Source organism: Odocoileus virginianus, chromosome 11, assembly GCF_023699985.2.
Source record: "Odocoileus virginianus isolate 20LAN1187 ecotype Illinois chromosome 11, Ovbor_1.2, whole genome shotgun sequence".
Taxonomy (NCBI): Eukaryota; Metazoa; Chordata; class Mammalia; order Artiodactyla; family Cervidae; genus Odocoileus; species Odocoileus virginianus.
The window spans coordinates 27,415,833-27,437,840 of record NC_069684.1 but is presented as its reverse complement, the minus strand read 5'-3'; the positions used below and the strand labels follow the sequence as shown (position 1 = coordinate 27,437,840).

The following is a 22,008-nucleotide window of genomic DNA, read 5'->3' as shown; positions in this document are numbered from 1 at the left end:
ACTTGCCTGTCAATGACCAGGCATGTACACGAGGTGTCCAGAGCCATCCAGCTCCAGCCAGGCCAGCCCAGACCAGTACATGTGTCCTGCTTGACCCATGAAATCATGAGAAATAATGTTCGCCATTGTAAGTCAGCAAGTTGCTCAGATGGTAAAGAATCTGCCTGCAATGCAGGAGACCCAGGTTTAATCTCTGGGTTGGGAAGATCCCCTGGAGAAGGGAATGGAAACCCATTCTAGTGTTCTTGCCTGGAGAATGCCATGGCCAGAGGAGACCGGTGGTCACAAAGAGTCAGACATGACTGAGTGACTAACACTGAGAAATTTTAAGTGGTCTGCTCCACAGCACACACAGGTACACCTGACTACAGTGACTTAAACAGAGAGGGATTTATTTATTTACACAACAGGATGTACAGAGGCAGGCTGTTCTGTACACTGTGGTGTACAGCACAGTGATGTTACCAGGCTCCCACCCAGGCTTTTCATATCTTTCCACTCCATTGTCCTTGAGGTGGGCTTTGGCCTCTTGCTTGTTTCCTGGTGATTCCCAGCATGGCTGCTCCAGCTCCAAGTCTGAGCTTCAGGAGAGATAAAGCAGACAAGACAAAGGGACAAAGAGAAAAATCTCTCTCCTAGCAAAGTCTTGCCTTTAATTCCAGATGGGAAGCCCCTGCCCAGGACCTTCACTTGCATGTCATTGGCCATAACTGGGCAACATGGCTGGGTCTAGCTGCAAGGGAAGCTGAGAAATGAAGGTGTTTAACCTTCAGCCTATCCAGTAGAGGGGGGCGATGACTAAGGGGCTTGTGGTGTCCACTGCACTGTCTCTCTGGTGCTCTTGGTTTCTTGTCTCCACTTTTTGTTTATCTATCATGGCTGTTTCATTTCAGACTGGCTTTGTTTCTCCAAACACAGTGGAAGAAATGGCCACACCAGCTGGGAACTGCATCAAGACCTCAGCCCCATACCACTAATGACCTGCGTGGTGATCCTGTGCCCTACTTCCAATACCAAGGGTGGAGGTACTGATTGGCCCAGCTTGGGTTAGAAGTGAAACCTGATTGGTCTGGCTTGGGTCGACTATCTACTGCTCAGCCAACCAGCTGTGGCCAAGAGAGCAGCATTAGTGAGGGCAAGCCTGATTGGGGGGGCAGTGTGCATTCTCAGAGAAAGGGGTATGTGGCTAAGGTGATACCCAAAGAACCATCTAGTTCAAGGAGTGAAGAAAGGAAATCACCATCGTGGGTTGCAAAGTTGACATGATAAAATTAACATGTCCTTTGAGAGATCTAAAATACGGTGGAGTCACAGAGGCATCACATTTGACTTCTGCAAATTCAAATATTCATGTTCAACCAAATTAAGTATTTCTTCCCCCACACACAATTTGGCTTCCAAACATTAGCCAGCTTCTTAATTACTGTCTAACCCAGTGATCTTTTCTGGTGCTGGAGACTGCTTTTTGGATTTTGGGGATATGGTGAAGTATAAGTAGTATCATATCTTTATGCAAAACTGGGGTTTTCAAGATTACTATTAGTATTTTTTAAAAATAATTTAAAACTTCTTTTAAAAAATTATTTTATTTTTTTGGCTGCACTACCATGAGGCATGTGGGATCTTAGTTCCCTGATCAGGGATTGAACCCGTACCCCCTGCCTTGAAAGCATGGAGCCTTACCACTGGGTCATGAGGGAATTCCCTTCAAGATTATTTTTAAGGTCATGTGTAAGATGTACCTTCTCACTGTGTAAGATGTACCTTTAGTGGAATATTACACAAATAATTTTTCCTATTTTCTTCTAGTTTTAATCAGTATAAAGAATGCATTTGGTTTTAAAATACAAAAATATTTTTATTATGGCTTTTTAAAATTAAAAAAATTAGTGATATTCATGACTACTGTTGTTCCTCCCATTTTATTTTGTGGTCTTGGCCGTGTAAGAAAGGCAGGGAGAGGACAGATTGCTGCAGAGAGGGCAAAAATGAAAGTCTCTCCAAATACCATGGAAAAAGAGTGTGCCCACCTGGGCAGTGTGTGCCCTTTGGTGATTGGGTAGTTGGCCTGTCCTGATGGCCTGTGGCTTGAACTACTGGACTTATCCTGCTGTGACAGGATGGGCAGTGTGAGACAGGAGTTAAATACCTGGGTTCCAGACCCAACCCTTGAGTTTCCTAGCTGTGTGACTTTAGATGGGCCATTTAACCTCTCTGGACCTCAGCTTCCTCATTTGTAAAATGGGGAATATAATACTATTTACCTCCCAGGGCTTGGAGGAAGATTAGATGAGAAGGGTTTTGAAAACTGCAGAGTGCCATATACATGTGACTCATTGTTATGGAAGCGATAAAAACAGGTTGGTGTTCAAATTTATTATAAGAAATTCATATATAAATGCACTATACCATGGCCCCAGGAGCCCTTGAGGTTACCTTTCTGTCCTGTGGCCCCAGTAACATGTCCTGGGTTTTCTCAACTGTGGGTTTCTTGGAGCTCCGTGGAGGTGTGACATTTGGGTACATCACAACCCAGACACATAAGTTTATCTACTGGGCCTAGGAGTCAGAATTTCGAACTAATTCTTCACATGCCTGAGTGCGTTTGTATTAGTAGATAGCTGTGAAAAAAGCCCCTCTCCCCACACACTCTGAAAAATTGCTCTGTGCAAAATACCAGTCTAGGAAGCAACACACAGGGTAACAATCTTTTAAGTCTTAAGAAAGTGTCTTTGTGATTTGGTGCAGAAGATTCTCTCTGACTCAGAGAGGAGGATCTCGTGAGACCCGGCGGGATGATATTTCTAGTTCCTTCCACCAGGCTTAGGAAACAGAAGGCTCTGGCTGGACTTGCTGGACATCTCTTTCTTTAGCATCTCTCTTTCTCGGTCCATCTTTGCAATGACTTTTCTAGCTCCAACCTTCAACAAGAGCAACAAATGCACAAACTTGACAATTTGAAGATCCCCAAATATACCATTCAAATGGGCTTTTTTGCTCAAAATAAAGTATTTGTAAAAAAGAAATTATATACAGACATAGATGTGTGCAAAAAGAAGCTAAAATAATCCATCATTCTCACACTACTCACAGGTAACCTTATTGACATTCCAGTGTACTCCCTTCCAGATATACAGATAACGCTTTCTCTTATATTTTCTTTCTTTTGTTTTTTGAAACCAGGAGTTTCTGATTATGGGCACATTCATTGGGATGGACTTTCTCTCGAAAAGCTGTCACTAAACTGAATGTCTTGTCTCTAATGTCTTAGGAGGAGAAAATGCAGAATATTCAAGGGGAGTCTGTCTAACCCTATTCTAAGCACTGCCCCTGGCTTGGGGGCAGTCATAAATATGACTCTGTCCCTGGTCTTAGCTGATCGGGCACTTTGGCACTGGCTCAGCTTTTCAGATGGTCACTCCCAGGATTTAGGATTATGGGCTTTATGATGCTACTTACTATCTGAGCTGGTTCTTTGAACTGGGGGACTATGAGGTCATCTCTTTTTATCACATGACCAGCGATAGAAGAGGTCAGGGGAGATTTAGACACAGAGAGGTGATATGAGCTCTCTGTGTGTGTTGTGTATGAGAGATGATGCTTGGGAGATGATGGCCTCCCAGTTCTCTTTTGAGGCCAGGCTCTCTCTCAGCTCTCAGTATTTATGAGGCACTCACTCTTACATCCTTAAAAAGCCCCCTCCCTCTTTCTGAATAGGTTTCTATTCATTGCAACCCAAGAATCTCTCTCTCACATGGTTCTGTTTATACTGTAGATATGATTGTAATTTGCAAGTTTCTTTCCAACAGGCTTCACATCACCAGCCCTACTTCCTGCAATTTTTTTGACTCCAACTCATGCTCCTGGGGAAAGAGGGCCTGCAGGCCTACAGGTAGTCAGGTTTCAGCTCTGTCTCTGAAAGCATGATCCTTGGTCTCCTCATCTGTCAGATAGGGACCAGAATGTCCTGTCTTCCTTGGGGGTTGAGGGGAGGTTCTGGGTGTATTTAAATGGAAGGGGCTGGTAGGACCATCTCTGTAACTCTTTTCACTTTAAGACAGGCTTAAAAATCACGTTCTGTGCCTGACCTATGCCGGTGGCTGCCAGGAACCTTGAAATGTGCTTTGAGATTGCTTTCAAAATCATTGCAGGTTGAGATTGCTTTCAAAATCATTGCAGGAAAACATTTCAGGGTGAGATGGGCTAACATCTCTACAGTAGCCCACAGAGTAAATATTGGTGGGAATGCCCAGATAAAAGGAAAACAGGCAGCAAATGTTGAAAATCTTTTGCCTCAAAACCAGTTTTCCTTTGTATCCCTTTTAGTTTGATTTTCAATAAAATTGGATGGGTTCCCAGGGCCAGTGCCCCGACCTGGTGTGGGGTTGGCTGTTGGAGCAAGAGCCTGGGTGTTTGTTAAAAATGAAGATTCCTTAGTCCCAGGTTCCCCCAAGTCCCAGGTCTGCCATGAGCTTGGGGTGGGAAGCACCACAGAGCAAGCTTTGGTCCACTCTTTTGAGTGATGAGGTCGGGGACAGCAAAAGGCAGAGGGGATGGCTGAACTGGGAAAAGGAAGGGGTGAGGAATGGGAAATGTGAAAATTCAAGTGTGGGCCTGAGAGGTGGGGGGAGCCTGGCTGGGTTTGTCCCGAGCCAGGGACCTCAGGCAGCAACAGGCGTTCATCCTGCATGTTGCGAATCACATTCCCTGCTCATCCTTAGAAGAAGACCAGGATAGGAGCCTGTCATTTAAATAAGGACATTTAAATTGGAAATTTGGAAATTAACTGGGAATTAACTCAGGGCATACTGAAGTGGCAGATCTGGGCACAAAGTTCATTCTCACACCACCTCAGGTCTTGGTTTTCAACATCCCTACTTCAGGGAGGCCTCTCCTGGTCCTTGGACTGGGGAGGGGGATGGAGAGGTCCCTGTGGAAAGTGTTCCTGAGCTCAGGAACAACAGAAAGTACTGGGTTGGTCAAAAAGTTCATCTGGGTTTTCCCATAACATTTTAATGGTAAAACCCAAATTAACTTTTCATCCAACCCAATATTTGCTTATTTATTTGCCCCAGAATGAAAAGCCATGAAAGACTGGGGTTTTTACATGTTTCTTCACTGATCTAACCCGGCATTTCTCACTCTTTTTTTCACTATCATCCTTTTCCTTAAAGAGCCTTCTTAGACATTTTTTTCCTAATCACTTTTGTTGTTTAGCCGCTAAGTCGTGTCCAGCTCTTTTGAGATTCCATGGACTGTAGCCCACCAGGCTCTTCTGTCCTTGGGATTTCCCAGGGAACATTGGAGTGGGCTGCCATTTCCTTCTACAGGGGTCTCCCCAGCCCAGGGATCAAATCCGCATCTCTTGCATTGCAGGCAGATTCTTCACCGCTGAGCCACCTGGGAAGTTCTCACCTCCATGAAATATGATTATTACAGATAGCACTGTGTGTATTTCTGTGCTTTATACATTAAAAAAGTAGAGTTATGCCCTCTCGGGGGTGGTATTGCTGCCACTGAGAATGGGATTGAATCCTAACACCTGAACATTACCTGCCATATCGCAGGCCTCTCAACAAATATTCGTTGAATGAATGAAGGCTGGGATCGTATCTCTTTGTTCATTTGTCTGTCCCCAGTTCCTAGCACAGTATGTGGCCTAGACTAGGTATTCAATTTATTAACTAGAAGATTTTCCCCTTTAGCATATGATTGACAACTATAGAAGACTGTTAGCTGCAGAGGAAAAATAAAATCGATATGAATCCCATAGGATCTTAAAAAGGAAGAATGTGCTAGTTCTGAAGTGTACTAGAGATGGAGACTCTGCTATGAGAAAGGCTGAGGCACTCTGGGAGTCTCTTATGCGAGACTGAGAGCAGACTTTACACGTCCCATCTTCATCAGTGTGGTCCTGGGGACTCCATCCCCTGGACTCCAGGTCCACTCTGGAGGAAGGAGGCGCCCGAGCTACACTTGGCAGGGGACCTGGAGGAAACCTGTCTGTACCAAGGAGCTCTCAGACACCAACTTCTAAGCTGGGGCTGGAGTGCAAGGAAAATGGGAAGCTGGCTCTTTGCTCTCAGCCAAAGCACCATTTGCCCCTATTCTGTTAAAGCCAAAGACAGCGTGAGATGCCAGGGGGTCTCATATCTCAGAGAAGCACAGTGTTCCCACAACACCTGGGACCCATGTCAATATCCTCTCTTGTCATTTTACATCCCCAGGTGGTCCTCAGACAAAACCTAGCTTAGGGCTCTTTCTTCCTCCTCCGCTTCAGTTGTATATGTGAATGAATAAGTGACAAACTTCCCAAAATTTACACTTGGCAGGGTGGCAAAGGTCTCAGATCCATAGGGGCCCCCAGGACGCTCTCTGTCATTTTAATGTCCTGCTCTGGGACAGTAAACATCTTCTGGCCTTAGAACAAGGATGCTGGTTGAGAAGAAGCTTCCATTTTCCAAATATATCCCTCACCTAGAATATCTTTGTTTCTTCTACCCATGATAATTTGGTTGCTTCAGAATGACTGTGGCCTTTTATCAAACTTGAATATGTCTCTTCTCTCTTATTCAACCAAAATGTGTTGAGTTTTCAAGCTTCCTGAGAGCTCGCCTCTACTTTCTGCAAAGTGGGAATGTGGATTGGCTTAATTCCAGTTCCAGGGCTGATTTGTCAATGGCAATGTTTCAACATGCTCAAGATTTCAAAGTCTTAATTCTTGACTTTTAAAAGAATTTTAGAGGATGCTTCTGTGAAATTCAAGAGAAATACCATTGGAAGTGTTATCAGTTTTATTACCTGGAAGTTTATAACCTCAAGGAAGAAAAGCCAGCACTCTCACCTGGGTGTCAGATGTCTCCTACTTAGCAGTGTGGCTCTGGATGAATAGTCTCTAAGCCTCAGACACCTCATCTGAGAATTGGGTATAATAACAAAACCTACCCCCCATAGGGTTGTTGTGAAGCTTAAATGAGATACTGCAGGTCCAGTGCTTAGCTCTGTGTGCACGGCACATGCTAAATGCTCAGGACACAACAGACACAGTGTTACTGTCAACTGGGCTTCCTGCTGATGTTCTATGGTTTTCTCTCTTCTCTCCTCTCCTGGCTCACCTGGAAATTTGAGTTCTGCATCTTGTTCTTCACCGCCTCTACAAACATTCGTCTCTTTAACACAGAAAAAATATTGACAAATTTTAGCTTATATTCTGCTTTGCCTTTTGCATCAAAGAAAACCAGATTTTTCTCAACTTTTGGATGCCACCCATTTGGATGAAATGTTGAGCCTTCCTAGGTGAGGACGTGAGGATGAGGGTCTGCAGAAGAGGGAGTGGGTAAGGATGGGGCGGTGTCTGTAGAATGGGGTGTGGCTTTGGGGCAACGCTACACTGTCCTGCTGAACCTCTTAGAGATCTCTGTCCCAGATTCCAGTAGAGAAGGAGATGGGTCAACCAAGAAGGCTATGAAGGATGCTATATTCTCCTTGGAGGACAGATCTGCTTTAGGTAGAAGCACAGCCTTCCAGGTCACTAGAAGAGGCTGTACATGTCCAGCGGTTTCCACCCAATGGCCTAGGCATGACAAAAACCCCAGAGGTTAACCTCCCTGGCAGGGACTTTGGGGGCCTGTTGGGAAGCCATCACCGAGAATCTGGAGCTTGCCACTCCTCTGGGGTTTGATTACTATTGCTGCCCTGATCTGCTCAAGGGTCCGCATCTCAGGGACAGTTCATCAAAGAAAGAGCATCCCCAAGACACTGGAGACACCAAAGGGAGAGGGAACTGGGGTGCCCCTTGCAGACCGACATCCTGCAGGTGAACGTGTAGGGGTGTCAGGAGGGGACTTTCTCAGAGAGCCCTGGGCGTCAACTGGGGTCACCAACCTGATTCCTACAGGGGCCAGGGAAGTAAAGGAAGTGGGTGAGGTGAGCCAGAGGAGGGGTGGCAGCAAGTCCACGAGCCCAGCGCCTGAGGGGCCTGGAAGATGGAGGCTTGTGATGGTGACTCGTGGGATTGTGGGCCTAGTGTCCTCAGATCTTGCAAGTTTCCCAGAGAAGTTGGAAATCTGAAGTATTCTGTTAAACTGCCCTACTTTGAAATGTACCCCCCAAAAAATCCCATGAGTCAAATGAAATGTGTTTGTGGGCTGCCGTCTTGCAACACCTGCTTCAGAACCTCCCTGCCTGGTGTCTAGCTGGTGCTCAGTAAGTGTTGGAGGGGTTGTCAGATAAAATACAGGATTCTCAGTTCAATTTGAATTTCAGAATGAAACCAAAATACTTTTTACTATGAGTATGCCCCCGTGCAATATTTAGGATATATTTATACTTAATAACTGTTTGTTGTTATCTGCAATTAATATTTAACACATCCTGAGCATGCTGTTTCTGCCCCCCCAACCCCAAATCTGGCAATGCTACTGGACATTCATAAAATTCATGGAGGAAGTAAGGCCATCTTTTGGGACAGGTCATAGGTACTAGTAAGTCTCTTCCATTCTCCCTGAAGGATGCTAACTCTCGAGCCCTTAGAGGATTGTCCAGAAAGGCTTATGCGCCCATATTGAACAGATAGTTGTCCTCCAGGCATTTTTCATGGAGAAGGCCTTGAGCCTGCAGCCACTCAATATTTATCACAAACTCAGTTGAGGCAGTCACCATCCAAATTTCCAGATATTATAAAGCAGTGGTATTAAGTCAACAACCTCCTTCCTTCCCATCCCACCCCTACCTTTTTTCCCCTAAACCTTTTATCCAAGCAAAATTCCAAGAGGAACTTGGGGTATAAAATAGATAATGGAGAGCTTCTCTGGTGGGAGAGGTGTGTGTGTGTTGAGAGTCATACCCTTCCCACGGCACCCAAGGGCTCCAAGGAACCCCAGTTTGAACACTGCTCTGAAATATCTTTTTTGGTTAAGTCCAATCAGTGGATGGCTGGGCACGGAAGGGCAGAGCCTGGCCCATGTGCACACGCTTTTCCTGGACTCACTGGGATATGATGTCATCAGTCTTTCTCAAGAGCTGTGCACAGCCATGACCCAGCTAGCACTGCACTGCTATTCTTAGGGGCGTTGTTCATTACAGCACACAACGTCCTCTCTGGAGGAGAATCCAGAACGGTCTTTGTTCTAGGCACACTTCTGAGGATCACACTCATATCTCATGGACACAGTAAACTCTGGACCATGCTGGGTTATCCATTTCCCATCAGCTGCCAGAGAGCCCACTGTTGAATGGGGCTCCCCTTTGGCAGGTGAGGAGGTGTTGTAACAGGTACCTTCATCCTTATTTCTGGCTTCATTTTGTACCATCCCCGCCTTCTTCCATCTACTATACTCCATTCTTAGGGCAGAGGTTTCTGGGATTCCTCACTCCTACCTTCTTCTTTTCTTATGGTTTTGTCTCTATGTCCCCAAATCATTTAGCACCCAGGATGGCTGTGCTGCCCTTCTGCCTTCTCTCACTTCCAGATCCTGGGTCTCTCAGGTCCCTTGTGCAGGTTGCAGGCAGGAGAAGGGGCAGGGGCAGGGGCTGGGGTGGGGCAGGGGAAGGGAGTGGAGGAGGGTGGAATGTTTTTTGGGCTGCCCACGTTGGCATTTACAAGCTCTTGCCCTTTGAAAATAAGGTATCTACTTTGTGTCTGGCTGCAAGATCAGAAAGGGTCTCTGTACCTGCCTCTCTTTCTCTTTGAAGGAACAGTTGCAAGCTGCTGACTCTTTGGCATTTCTCTGTTCGAGGTCCTCTAAACGTTCCTAAGTGAAAATATCAGGGGGGCAAGACAGTGTTCCGTGTGTCCCCACCTGTTCCATTTGGGGACACACCTCTGAGGTTGCTAGGAGACGCTGGGATTCACTGGGATTGGTGGGCAGAAGGGTCTTTTTCGTGAGCCATCTTCTATCTGTATGCTGCACCAGCCTAGCCACATTGCCCTACTTCATCACTGTGGGCAGGAGAGCACCACCCACAAGCCCCTCCCATCTCACGCTGCTCCTACACAACATCTACCAATTTCTACCTGTTGGCTAAAAACACACAAGTGGTGCTGAGGAAACCAGGATCTTGAGAATACCTGGGCCCAAGGAAATCCTGGAAAACAGTGAGTTAAATAGAAGAGCGAGGATAACCATGATGGCATGTGAGCATGTATCCTATGTGGTCTCATGTACTAAGGGTTTTGGTTTTGTATGCAACCTCCCATTTCATCCAAGGCTATTGAGTTAGGTGCCATTTTTATTCTCATCTTAAAAAGAAGGGACGTGAGCTAATTAAGCAGAAGGAACTTTAGGGGGCTCCTGCCTGGCTGAGGGAGGGAGCTTCCCAAGAGGCGCAGTGGTAAGCAATCTGTCTGCCAATGAAGGAGCCGCCGGTTCGATCCCTGGGTCAGGAAGATTCCCCTGGAGGAAAAAATGCAATCCACTCCAATATTCTTGCCAGGATAATCCCATGGACGGAGGAGCCTGACGGGCTAACAGTCCACGGGGTCGCAAAGAGCGGGACCCGACTGAGCGACTTAATCACACACGCCCGCTCGCTGGGCTGAGGTCTAAGGCAAAGCGGTGGCCACGCCCCCTAGTCAGGACTTCATTGGCTGGAGATTTGATTGGCAGGCGAGCTGAACGGGTTTCTGCCAGAAGCAGCCGGTGCCCTTCAGCCTTTCTCAGACTTCAAGCCCTAAGTAAAAGGGTTTGCGTGCTTTTCAAACGGCCACTTCTGTGCATTTAAATTTTTCCTATTGAAAAACCCCAGCATTAGCCCATTCACAAAAGGTATCTGGGTCCTTTCTTGGCTGTGACCCGAGTGGTATTCACGGAGGAGAAAAGAGCGTCACAGAAGAGCTGCCGGCTTTGGGAGGACCAGGGAGGGCGTCAGCTGGCAGGAAGCTCCCTGAAAGAAATGCAGGAATCCCCACCCATCCATGGGCTGTCTATTCTTCCCCCTTAGAAACGGGGCTTGCCGTGTGCCAGGCACTGTGGGCATTTTGCCATTTAACCCTCCCGCTGCCCCACTGAGTGGGCCTCTTGTTACCACCTTTGGTTGTTTTGGTTGAGGAGCCTGAGATACAGAGGTCAAGCCACCTGCTCAAGGGTCACTGGGGGCAGGGGCGGGGCTGGGCCGCTGTTTGTTAGATTCCGCCGCTGACCTCTGACCTCTGAGAGACAATGCGGCCTTCTTGAGTGACTTGGACGTGGATTAGTGTGAGTTCAGCCTGGGCCAGGGTTCCTTCTCTCTGCCACGTGGAGAGAGCCACAGAATCAGGGTTCTCTGTGAATGCCTAGCCTTTCATGTCAAGTCTCATGTTCACAGCCAGAGGTATTAGTGTGGAAATACAACTTTTGATTCTGGAAGGTGCTGCTTAGTGAAGACACGGTCAAACATTTAAGATGACAAACTGCATTTTTGGGGGTGGGGGTGGGGAGTGGATGCTGAAACTTCAGATGTGTTAATTTCATCTCTCAGTGCTTCAACCCCATGAGCTCAATGAACAGGGTGAACAGTTTCAAAGTTTTGTACAGGAGGCTAAAAATTAAGGCTCCTTGTGAAAATACTAAGTGTAAAACTTATGAAAGAGGAATTCTATTTTCTGTTAATTTCCACTTAAAAACAATGAAGACATACTCCCTGGAAGGAACTGATGCCAAGACGAATGTATACATGTGCCCTTTAGAATCCAGCAAAACTGTAAAGTTTATTATTTTTTCTTCCTGACAAACAGGGATTTCTGATGACATAGTAATAAGAAGCCTCAAATGCAAACCCAAGTCCTGGAGTGAATACTCCGGGAGCAATGGTGAGAGACATAGGAAGCAGGCACCCGGGTAAGGGAGATGCAGAAGGAAGGGGTGTGGGAAAGTGAAGGTGGGCTGGAGAGCGCAGCAGCTGGGAGGGAATCCTGTTTCTGCAGCTGACAGCCAGGGAGTGGCACCCTCTGTCAACTCAGCCCTCCCCTCTCTGGAGTGGGCTGATGCTCCAGCTTCCCTTGTGGGGTTGATGGGAGAGATGAAGCCTGTACTGTGTGGAGCAGGTGCCTGCCCTGCCCTGATAAAGTAAAGTAAATGATACTTAAAGTGCTCAGTAAATGATATCGTTGGCGATGCCATGATTGTGGTTGTTGTTCATGTACATCTTTCCTCCAATTGTGAATTTCACAAATTTGAAAGCTCCCAGCTCTAGCTCTTCTGGGGACCCTGACACAGTTTCAGCTTGGCCATTTCAGACCCTTCTCTGCTGAAGGATGTCTAGTGCCAAACAGGCTGGCACGTCCCCTGCATTGTGTATGAACGAGGCAGCCCATGAATAATGCATGTGAAGCCTAATTATGTAAATCCTCAGGTTTTCAGTACATGACAATGGCCTTTTTTGGGTCCTTTGCTGTCCCATTCTGTGGTCTGGTGTCTCTGCTCTGGGGCCTGCCAAGCCCTGGGGGTCGGGGGATGCCTCAGGGAGGGGTGAGCTCTCCAGAGGGCACATCAAAGGGAAAGTCAGAACTCTGTCAGTGGCCCAGCTCTCCCTGGCATTGCTTGGTGTGAAAGGAAACTGTCCTCTGCCTGAGGCAGCCCCATAACACACGCAGACTGAGGTCTGTGATGTTTAATTCAGAAGGGTGAGCCCTAGAAACATCACATCCGGGCTCCCTCAGAGCAGGACAGCCACTTTCATTTTTGGGGCTATGAGCCAGAGAGCCTGCTGTCTGGAAACCTCCTGCCTGGAAAGTTTGCAGAATTGGGGGCAGCCTTTTGCAAGGAACTCATCTGACTATCACCTCTTGGTTGAGAAGGACATCCTTCTATGACCTTCTAAGGCCTGGCCTCCTTAGAGCTCATGTAGGCAACATACTCACACACAAATACACACACATACAAACACACAGCACATACTCACAGGCACACACACAAGCATGCGTGCAAAAATACACAGCTCCAAGTTAGAAAGACTAATAGGTACAAGGAGGCGACTGGGAGCCAGACCAGCAAAGAAGGCATGACCTAGGACAAGAGAGATATGGGGCTGGGTAAAGGCTCTACTTGGGACTTCCTTGGTAGCTCAGACAGTAAAGAATCTGTCTGCAATGCAGGAGACCTGGGCTCGATCCCTGAGTCAGAAAGATCCCCTGGAGAAGGAAATGGCAATCTACTCCAGTATTTTTGCCTAGGAAATCCCATGGGCCGAGGAGCCTGGCGGGCTGCAGTCCATGGGCTGCAAACAGTCAGACATGACTGAGCGACTAAAGACTCTGTGAACTACCAGCTACTCTATGAACTTGAACAAGTCTCTTTATTAATTCTTTGAGCTTCAGTTTCCTCATCTGTAAAATGGGGATCATCATGACAACCAGGCAGGGCTACCAGAGGCATTAATAACCCTGATCATGGCTGCATAGCATGAGTGGAGCCCAATGCCTGCAGATATCATGAAGAGATGGGGGTTATGGTGATTTTCCCCTGTTTGCCTGATGCCTTCCTGGAGATCTGCTCGACCTTAGGTGAGAGTGAAGGACCAGGGAGAGTTTGATCTATTTAGCAGTCGCTGTGCCAGTGCCCAGTGGGGCTAGTGACATGCTGCTGCCAATAGGAGTGGACGGTCATGGGTGTTAACTGCCAAGAAGACCAGAGACCCCACTACTGACTGCAGTGCAGGCACAGGGTTACAGCAAGCTTCTGGAGCTGGTTTTCAGGTGCTGCCCATGCCTGTCTCGATGTGTGTGGGGACTTTTGGCAGCAGACTCTACTGGGTCTGGGGCAGCACTCACTTCAGAGACCACCTGTGCAGTCAGCTGGCCACAGGGAAGAGAGCTGCATCCACCTGCCGAGTCCCAGGCCCTGAGCTGCATGCTTCAGAGCCTGGACAGGTGTACCTGGGCATTGGAAACCGTTTGGTCCTGAGTTCAGACAGTGAGAGCTTGGATAGGAAGGGTTACCTGTGTTGTATTCAATCCTCACAACAATCCTGCAAGGCAGGTGCTCTTATCTCCCATTCACTGATGAGGAAAGTGAGGCTCAGAGAGGGGGACTGATTTGCACAAGATCACACAGTAAGCAGGGGGATTTGACCCCAGGACTCACTGAGTCTTGTGCCATGTGATAGATGAGATAGCAGGATGAGGGGAGGAGGTGGCCTCTTTTAGCTGGATCATCAGCCTGAGTCTCAGTCTCGGTCTCTCAAGTCAATGCTCTCACCAAGTTCATGCCAGGAAGCAATCCCTCCTCCTCATGCCTTTCCTCTGTGGCTCCCACAGCCTTGAATGCACACCTGTCCATCCGTTTGGTGGACAAACTCCAACTCTCCTTTGCAATTCATAACAAATGCCAGCACTTGGAAAACACTCCCTGAATGCTCTAGACTGAGCCAAGTACCCTTCTCTGGATCTGAACACAGCCCTTACCCCACTAAGTCAGACTGAAATCAGCTCTTTACCTGTATGTTCTGCACTGAAAAATATGTCCTTCAAGGACATTCATCTACCTCTATTCACCTGACCATCCATCTACCTGAACACCTACTGATCCATTGATCTGGTGTTCATCCATCCATCCATCCACCTGTCCTTCCATCCACCCATCCATCCATCCATCCACCTGTTCATCCATCCATCCATCCATGTACCAAGTATTTATTTGGTGTCTACTATTCTCTGGGTACTCAGAATAGCAAATTGAAAATCTTTATTCTCAGAGAACTTATTCATCTGTGTATCCCTTGTACCTGGCAGAACAATGAAAGTAAGAACAATAGACACCACTTTAAAAAACTCAGGACATTTGCTAAGCTTATTGTGGCAATTACTTCATGTGGCTTGGAAGTCAAATCATTATGCTGTATACCTTAAACTCAATACAAGTGTCAATTACATCTCAATAAAACTGGCAGAAAAATAGTTATCTGAATAGAAGGAACAAGATAAAATACATGAATTATTAAAAGTTAAAAAAAAACACAGACAAGCTAGACTATGAGTCTCAGAGAGCACTGCTTATAGCAGTCAAGACATGGAAGCAGCCTAAATGTCCACCGACAGAGGAATGGATAAAGAAGATGTGGTACATATATACAATGGAATGTTACTCAGCCATAAAAAGAATGAAATAATGCCATTTGCAGCAACATAGATGGACCTAGAAAGTATCATACTAAGTGAAGTAAGGCAGATGAGAAAGGCGAGTATCATATGATATCATTTATATGTGGAGTCTAAAAAACTGATACAAGTGAGCTTATTTATAAAACAAAAACAGACACAGTTTGAAAACAAACTTACAGTTATCAAAGGGAAAAGGTGGAGGGGGGATGAATTAGGCATTTGGAATTAACACATACACACTACCATATATAAAACAGATAATCAACAAAGACCTACTATATAGCACAGGGAATGCTGCTCAATATTCTATAATAACCTATCTGGGAAAAGAATCTGAAAAAGAATGGATACATGTATATGTATAACTGAATCACTTTGCTCTGCACCTGAAACTAACACAAAATTGTAAATCAGCTCTACTCCAACACAAAATTAAAAATTAAATTAAAGAGAAAGAAAGAAAATACAGACAAGCTAGACTCTGAGTCTCAGAGTGGTTAAGAAACCTGCCTGAAGGCACACAGTAAATGGAAGAGCTACAGTCTAAACTTAGGTCTGTCTGATGCTAAAGCTATTCTGCCCCTTTCCTTTGCATCAGTAAATGCATCCTGCACTGCCTAGATCCCACTGGGACCTCAGCTGCCCATTTCTAAAGGGGGCTGAGGGGCAGCCTTAGAGACTGCTCCAAGCAGGCACCACTCACCTTCTGCTGCCTGATCGCCCTGTTGACCCTCTTCTCCTGGTGCAACCGCTGCTCCATGCGCTCCAAGGCCTCCTTGAGCAGAGCCTTCTCTTCGGTCTCTTTGTAGATGTCGTCTTCCAGCTTGGCCACCTGTGACTGGTACATCTGAACCGACACTTTGCTCTGCCTGAGCACGTGGGAGAGACAAAGTCTCTTTTCCCCTCATCTTTCTCACTTACCAGCAATGCCCCTGCCTGGGAGATTCTCAAGATACTTTTGTGTATGCCTAACTTAGCAGCTTCATTACAAGTTAGAGAGAATGATGAAGTTTGGGGACTAGAGGGCAGAATAAATAGCTCGTGGGCTGTGTAAGTATGGCATGAAGCTGACACAGGTTATATTACCAGCCCCTCCCAATTTCCCAGGGAGGGTCAGGGAACTGATACTACTGAAAATAAGATGGAATTATGAAAAGCACACACATGGTGAAATACCAGATACATTCATAAAAGGTGCACCTTACCGTTAAGAGAGTATAGGGCACTTTAACTGCTGCTTTCTGGCCCAGAGGACTTGCTTCCATCAGACCCTGAGTCATGATCCCGCCTCCCCTGCACACCCCACACCCAGACCTCTGTCCTCCTGTCTTGGTCCAGAGGTCTGCTGCTGCTCTGAGGTTTAGCCTGGAGAATGGAGGTCTGGGCCTTTCTGTGGGGACGTGGGCCCTACCTGAGCTGTTCAATGTCTTTCTCGTAGCCTCTCAAAAGCTCCTCTTTTCTCTCCAGCCGGTTCTTGAGTTGGGTGATCTTATCAAACACCATATCGAGGTCTCTTTGTCGAAGCTGGTTGACTCTCTCCCTCTCTTTAGGGGAGAGGTGTTTCATAGACACGTGACCTGACATATCTTTGATGTTCATCAGACTCCCAAGTGTTTTGCTCATATCCATGTACTACGAGAAAGCGTTTCGCAGGTAAGAGGCTTGGCCCACCTCCACTGGCAGCTGCTTTAATAAGGAGTGTGTGTGCTGTGTTCACTCAGTGGTGTCTGACTCTCTGCGATCCTATGGACTGTAGCCCGCCAGGCTCCTCTGTCCATGTGATTTCCCAGGCAAGAATACTGGAGTGGGTTGTCATGCCCTCCTCCAGGGGATCTTCCCAACCCAGAGATCAAACCTGCATCTCCTGCACTGGCAGGCAGATTCTTTACCACCGAGCCACCTGGGAAGCCCTTTAATAAGGAGGCAAGTGTCTAATTCTGTTTCATTAATTTTCTGCAATCACAGAGAACACATGCTTTGGAAAGGAGTACAATTGGGGCTTTTAATCCGACTTTCTTGTTCCTCGCATCCATTTACGCTATGCCTTTTTGAGAACCAGGGGGAAAATGACAACAGATAGAAATATTTATTCTTGCTACCCAGTTTTCCAAGGAATTCAACTCTGCAATTTCCAACCCATGCTGGGATAGTAAATGGGTCTCGCAGAGCTGTAATAACGACTAAATACCTATGTAGGGTTGACGTTTAGTTAGGCTATCTGGTGGTTAACACTGCCTGAGGGGGTTGCAGGTTTGGACAGGAGAGGGACTGATGCTGGGTGTACCTACCAGCCTTTCACTGAGATCCAGAGCCTCAGCAGCGTCTGTTTTCCCTAATTTATCGGTGGCCATGACGGACCCTGGGCTGGAAAGGCCATTTTGAGGCTGAAATAAAAAAAGAAATGAAAACTCTCTCTTGGTATTCCATCATGATCTTCTACATCCAGAAGAATAACCCAAAGAATAACCGAAGAACCGGAAAGTTACTAAAGAATAACTTGACAGTTGTTGTTGCTCAGTCACTAAGTCACGTCTAACTCTGCAACCTCGTGGACTACAGAGCTCCAGGCTTGCCTGTCCTTCACTGTCTCCTGGAGTTTGCCCAGATTCCCGTCCATTGATTCGATGCTGCCCTCCAGCCATCTCCTTCTCTGTCGTCCCCTTCTAGCTGTTTTTTATTCCAGTCTGATTCCTCTGTGAACTGCTTTCTTACAGCTCTGTTCCTATCCCTTAAGAGCATAACTCTTCTTGAAATACATCATTAGTCTCGTTCTTTGGTCATTGTATGTCTGCCCTCTAGACAAGTGGTTCTCAACCGGGGATGATCCTGTCCACTCTCCCTTGATCAAGGACATTTAGCAATGCCTGGACACGCTGGTGGTCGTCACGACTGCTACTGATGTTCAGTGGGTGGAGGACAAGGATGCTGCCAAACACCCAGTGACACACAGGATAGTCCCCCAAGCAAAGAGTTACCTGGCTCAAAAAATCAGTAGCACTGAGGCTGAGAAGATAAGCATCAGAAAAACAGGAATCCTGTTGCCTTTGCTCAGCTATTCTTTCTCCTGCTCCTTCTCTCCTTTTAATTATTGCCAGCCTTGGAGGTTTCCTGTTCTGTGCTGTCAGTGGTGGGATGAGGGGTTGTTGCCAGGGGGAAGGCAAATCTTGGAAGCAGGATCAGGAATGGGATGCAGCTGAGCTCCCCACCTGGAGATGGTCCCTCCCTTTCCACTCTCAGAGGAGGGTTTGCTCTTAGCAGGAAAACCAACACCTTTCTTTCTTTCATTCTTTTTTTAAAAATATTGTTTTGATGTGGGTCATTTTTAAAAAGTCTTTATTGAATTTGTTATAATATTGCTTCTGTTTTTATGTTTTTTTTTTTTTTTTTTTTTAGCCCTGAGGCATGTGGGATCCTATCTCCCCCAAAAAGGAGCAAACACTGCACTTCCTGCATTGGAAGGCGAAGTCTTAACCACTGGACTGCCAGGGAAGTCTCAAAGCAACACATTTCTGAAGATTCACATGTCTAGCAAACGTCTAGAAAAATGAGATTGAATGATTTGAATTATTTCTTCCAACAGCCCAAGGATGGTTTGGATCCAGCTCTGGCAGCAAACCATGCCCAGCAGGTTCTCTGATTAATGTTAACCTGAGCTGTCCACTGTCATGTGTCAATCAAATGCCCAATCAAACACCTTCCATCTAACAATCAAATTACTTCTGCAAATCTGGGCAAATCAAACTAAGCCCCCTAAGGAAGGAAGGCTTTCTTGAAGAATACCACTGAAATACTATTTAATAATAATCACAAGTATCATCTATTAAATGCTCACTATGAGCTAGGCACTGGGATAAGCACTTTACATAATTATCTCCTTTAATTTTTCCATCATCATTTTACAGCTGGGAAATGGAGTCCCAGAAAGGTTAAGAGCCCGCCAAAGTCACTTGGTTTGCAGAGCTGGGATTAGAACACAGACAGGTCTCTGATTCTAGAACTTTCGTGTCTTCTTAATCATCATGGCTCCCTTCTGCTACTTTTTCTGTGTTCGGGTTTTTGAGTTTACAGAAAGAAGCAAATTTAAGGCAAACTCATGGCGTAATGTTATATAGCTTGTTGAATATTTCCTGCAGAATATAACATATGATATGAAAAGGAGGGCCCAGAGATTGACCTGGCCAACATCAGTGTGATGATACATCCTGCTATGCACATTTGAAAGCCCCCTTGCTGTTCAAACACTGGACCACTGGTACTGCTAGGCAATGACCAGCTGATAACAGATGCTAGGCTAACAGGGAGGATCTGACTCTGAACCAGTGATGCCAGGGCACCTGGACAGATCTGCCCTCAGGCCCACCCTCACCACACGTCAGTCACTGCAGAGGCAAATTACCACTCGGATCTCTACTTTTGAGAAAGTTGGCAAATCAGGTTTTACATCCAATATTTTCTGGATGTTTTTTTCCATCCCAAGAGTCTTTAAGTCTAGAAATGATTCATCCATGTGGTCCTTATGATCTGAAAAAAGAAATAATTTAGATTCAAAAGAAAGGTTCAGGAAGAAGTCACTGGATGTAAAAAAAAAAAAAAACAACCACAGCTGCTGTTAACTGGACGCTTACCATGGGCCAGTACTAACCCCCACAATCTGAGGCCCAGAGAGGTGAAATGACTTGTCCGAGGTCACACAGCTAATATGAGGCTGCAGCCTCACACAGCTGAGGCACCAAGGGTGAACCTTTGGCCACAGGTAGGAGGATGAACTTGAACCCAGGCTTCTAGGGCCTGGCTCAGTGCTCCACCCAGCAACAAGCTCTGTTTCTTGAGAGCCCCATTCCCTCTAAACAGGGTATTTATCTAGGAAGTTCCCCAAGGCTGATCCTTGAACACCATCAGTCTATGCAAAAGTTTCTACTGGGCCACAGTGAAATAAGAAAAAGAAGGACAATGTTATGAGTTTTTCATGAAATCCTGTTTATTTAGTATCAAGGCCTGCTCTTGACTTTGAGATTATGTATGCCCATCTCCCCCCCTGCCTCCAACTCATCTTCTTCTTTTTTCAAAAAAAAAAACTACATCTTTTCACTTATGAAATGGTAAGAATAGAAGACAATGATCCTGGTTAGCCCCCACAGGGAACCCTGCAGTCTGGGGCCCACGGCTCAGCACAGAAGGGGCCACTAGGAAGGAGGGGACTTACTTGAGGAGCCGGCCTTCTCAAGTTCTTTAATCCGTGCACGAAGCTCAGACAAGGCCCTTTTCTGACGCTGGATGACCTCCTCGTGTCGGGACCCTTTGCACTTGGCCCCGAGGTCACTGAAGCACTGCTCCTGTGGCCAGAACGGTGCGGACAGTGGCTTTATTAGGGATCGGAATCTCTCTCTTATGTTTGGAGAAACACGAACAGTTCATGGGTCAGCAGAAACCCTGTCACTTAGTACCCCGGAAGACATTATTAAGGGGCCTCAACGGAGAAGGAATTTAAATGTTTCATTCCGAATACAAAGTCACATCTAGGAAGATTTCCAACTCTCCTACTGACCTAGCATCACTATAAATAAGAGATCCCCTCTATGCTTCCTCACCATGTTTTCTTTCATTCTTTCTTTCTTTTTTCTAGTATTCTTCTAAGTTTGGGTTTCCACTTGTCATTCTATTCTCATCTTTGAACAATCACATCAAATTCACTCCTGAAGGGGCGATTTTTTGGTTCTTTTTTTGGTCCAGTCTCTTCTCCGACCAGGGATCAAACTCATGCTCCCGGCAGTGGATGCATGGAGTCTTAACCACTGGACTGGCAGGTAAGTCCTGGAGGGACATTTTTCGGTGCTTAGCTGGTAGTAAGGATGGTGGTCTCATATTTGCTAGGGGGGATTGGATGGATGGGCTCTTGGCTGGTCTAGAGAGACCTAGCAGGTCCTCCCTCGGCTCTCTTCTCCCTTCCAGGCCCCCACCACTCATTCCTTCATTTCATTCAGGCTCTGCTCCCCATCTCCTCCTGCAGAGGCCTCCCTACTGCCTTGTCCCAAAGAGGCCCCCTCCCTGTGCTACTACGCCCCAGTCCTGCCGTATCCTTCCTTGGAGGGCTCACGCTCGCTGGACATTTTGTTAGACGTTGCCTTGTTTATCGCCTCTTTCCTTTTTCAGAATGAGGACCCTGTGAGGAGGGGCTTCTCAGGTGGGGCCAGTGGTAAAGAACCCGCCTGCCAATGCAGGAGGTGTGAGAGGTGTGGATTCGATTCCCTGGGTCGGAAAGATTCCCTGGAGGAGGGCATGGCAACCCACTCCAGTATTCTTACCTGGAGAATCCCTGGACAGAGGAGCCTGGCAAGGCTACAGACTATGGGGTTGCAAAGAGTGGGATACAACTGAGCATGCACGCATGCACGGGCCCTGTGAGAACAGAATTTGTCTCCCATGTAGGCCGAGCTATTCCCAAAGCTCAGCCCTGTGCCCGAGCACAGTAGGAGCTCCGTAAATATGGAGCCAGGAGGGGCCTGCCCCAGCGTTCCTGCTGGGACCAAGGTTCAGCCCTGAGAGAAGGGGGTGCTGCACTTAGTAGGGCCTCAGTAGACCCTGATCCTGGCTCCAGCCGGCTTTCAGCCTGCTCGGCTGGTCCACTTCCGAGGCTGTTTCTACACCAGCCTCCCTCTCTGAGGGCATATGTTTGCCCTGGGAGTGAACACCAGGAACGCTGTGCATGTGCACACGTGCTGGAGGGTGGAGAGGAGGTGGTGGCTGGTTTTGGGGGTGGGGCAGCCGCCAGGCTCGGTGACAGCATTTCCTCTGCCTGGAGAGCTCGGCTGAGCCCGACGTGACCCTTACTCATGGCCCTTCTGGGAATTTGTTTATTTAGAGAAGATGGAGATTCTTTCTCATACAACTCTTAAGCCCTCTGACCCACTCTGGTTTAGAAAGCAGGAAGTAGA

The 22,008-nt window shown here is 46.9% G+C and overlaps 1 protein-coding gene across 5 annotated transcripts in view; it reads right to left on the bottom strand.

The window, feature by feature from the left end:
• Positions 1-375: 375 nt before the first annotated feature.
• The window catches only part of FHAD1 (forkhead associated phosphopeptide binding domain 1), a 162,413-nt gene continuing 140,780 nt past the window's right edge, over positions 376-22,008 (bottom strand). For 3 of the 5 annotated variants that reach the window (XM_020873708.2, XM_020873710.2, XM_070474083.1), the window contains 8 exons: positions 20,280-20,409; positions 19,473-19,597; positions 17,365-17,460; positions 16,488-16,708; positions 15,780-15,945; positions 9,672-9,752; positions 7,116-7,169; positions 376-2,921 (listed from right to left, as the gene is read on the bottom strand). In XM_020873708.2, the coding sequence (XP_020729367.2) occupies positions 2,805-2,921; positions 7,116-7,169; positions 9,672-9,752; positions 15,780-15,945; positions 16,488-16,708; positions 17,365-17,460; positions 19,473-19,597; positions 20,280-20,409 (990 nt within the window). In that variant the 3' untranslated portion in view covers positions 376-2,804. The remainder of the gene's footprint in view (positions 2,922-7,115; positions 7,170-9,671; positions 9,753-15,779; positions 15,946-16,487; positions 16,709-17,364; positions 17,461-19,472; positions 19,598-20,279; positions 20,410-22,008) is intronic. The other 2 variants (XM_020873709.2, XM_020873711.2) reach the window with 2 other exon arrangements.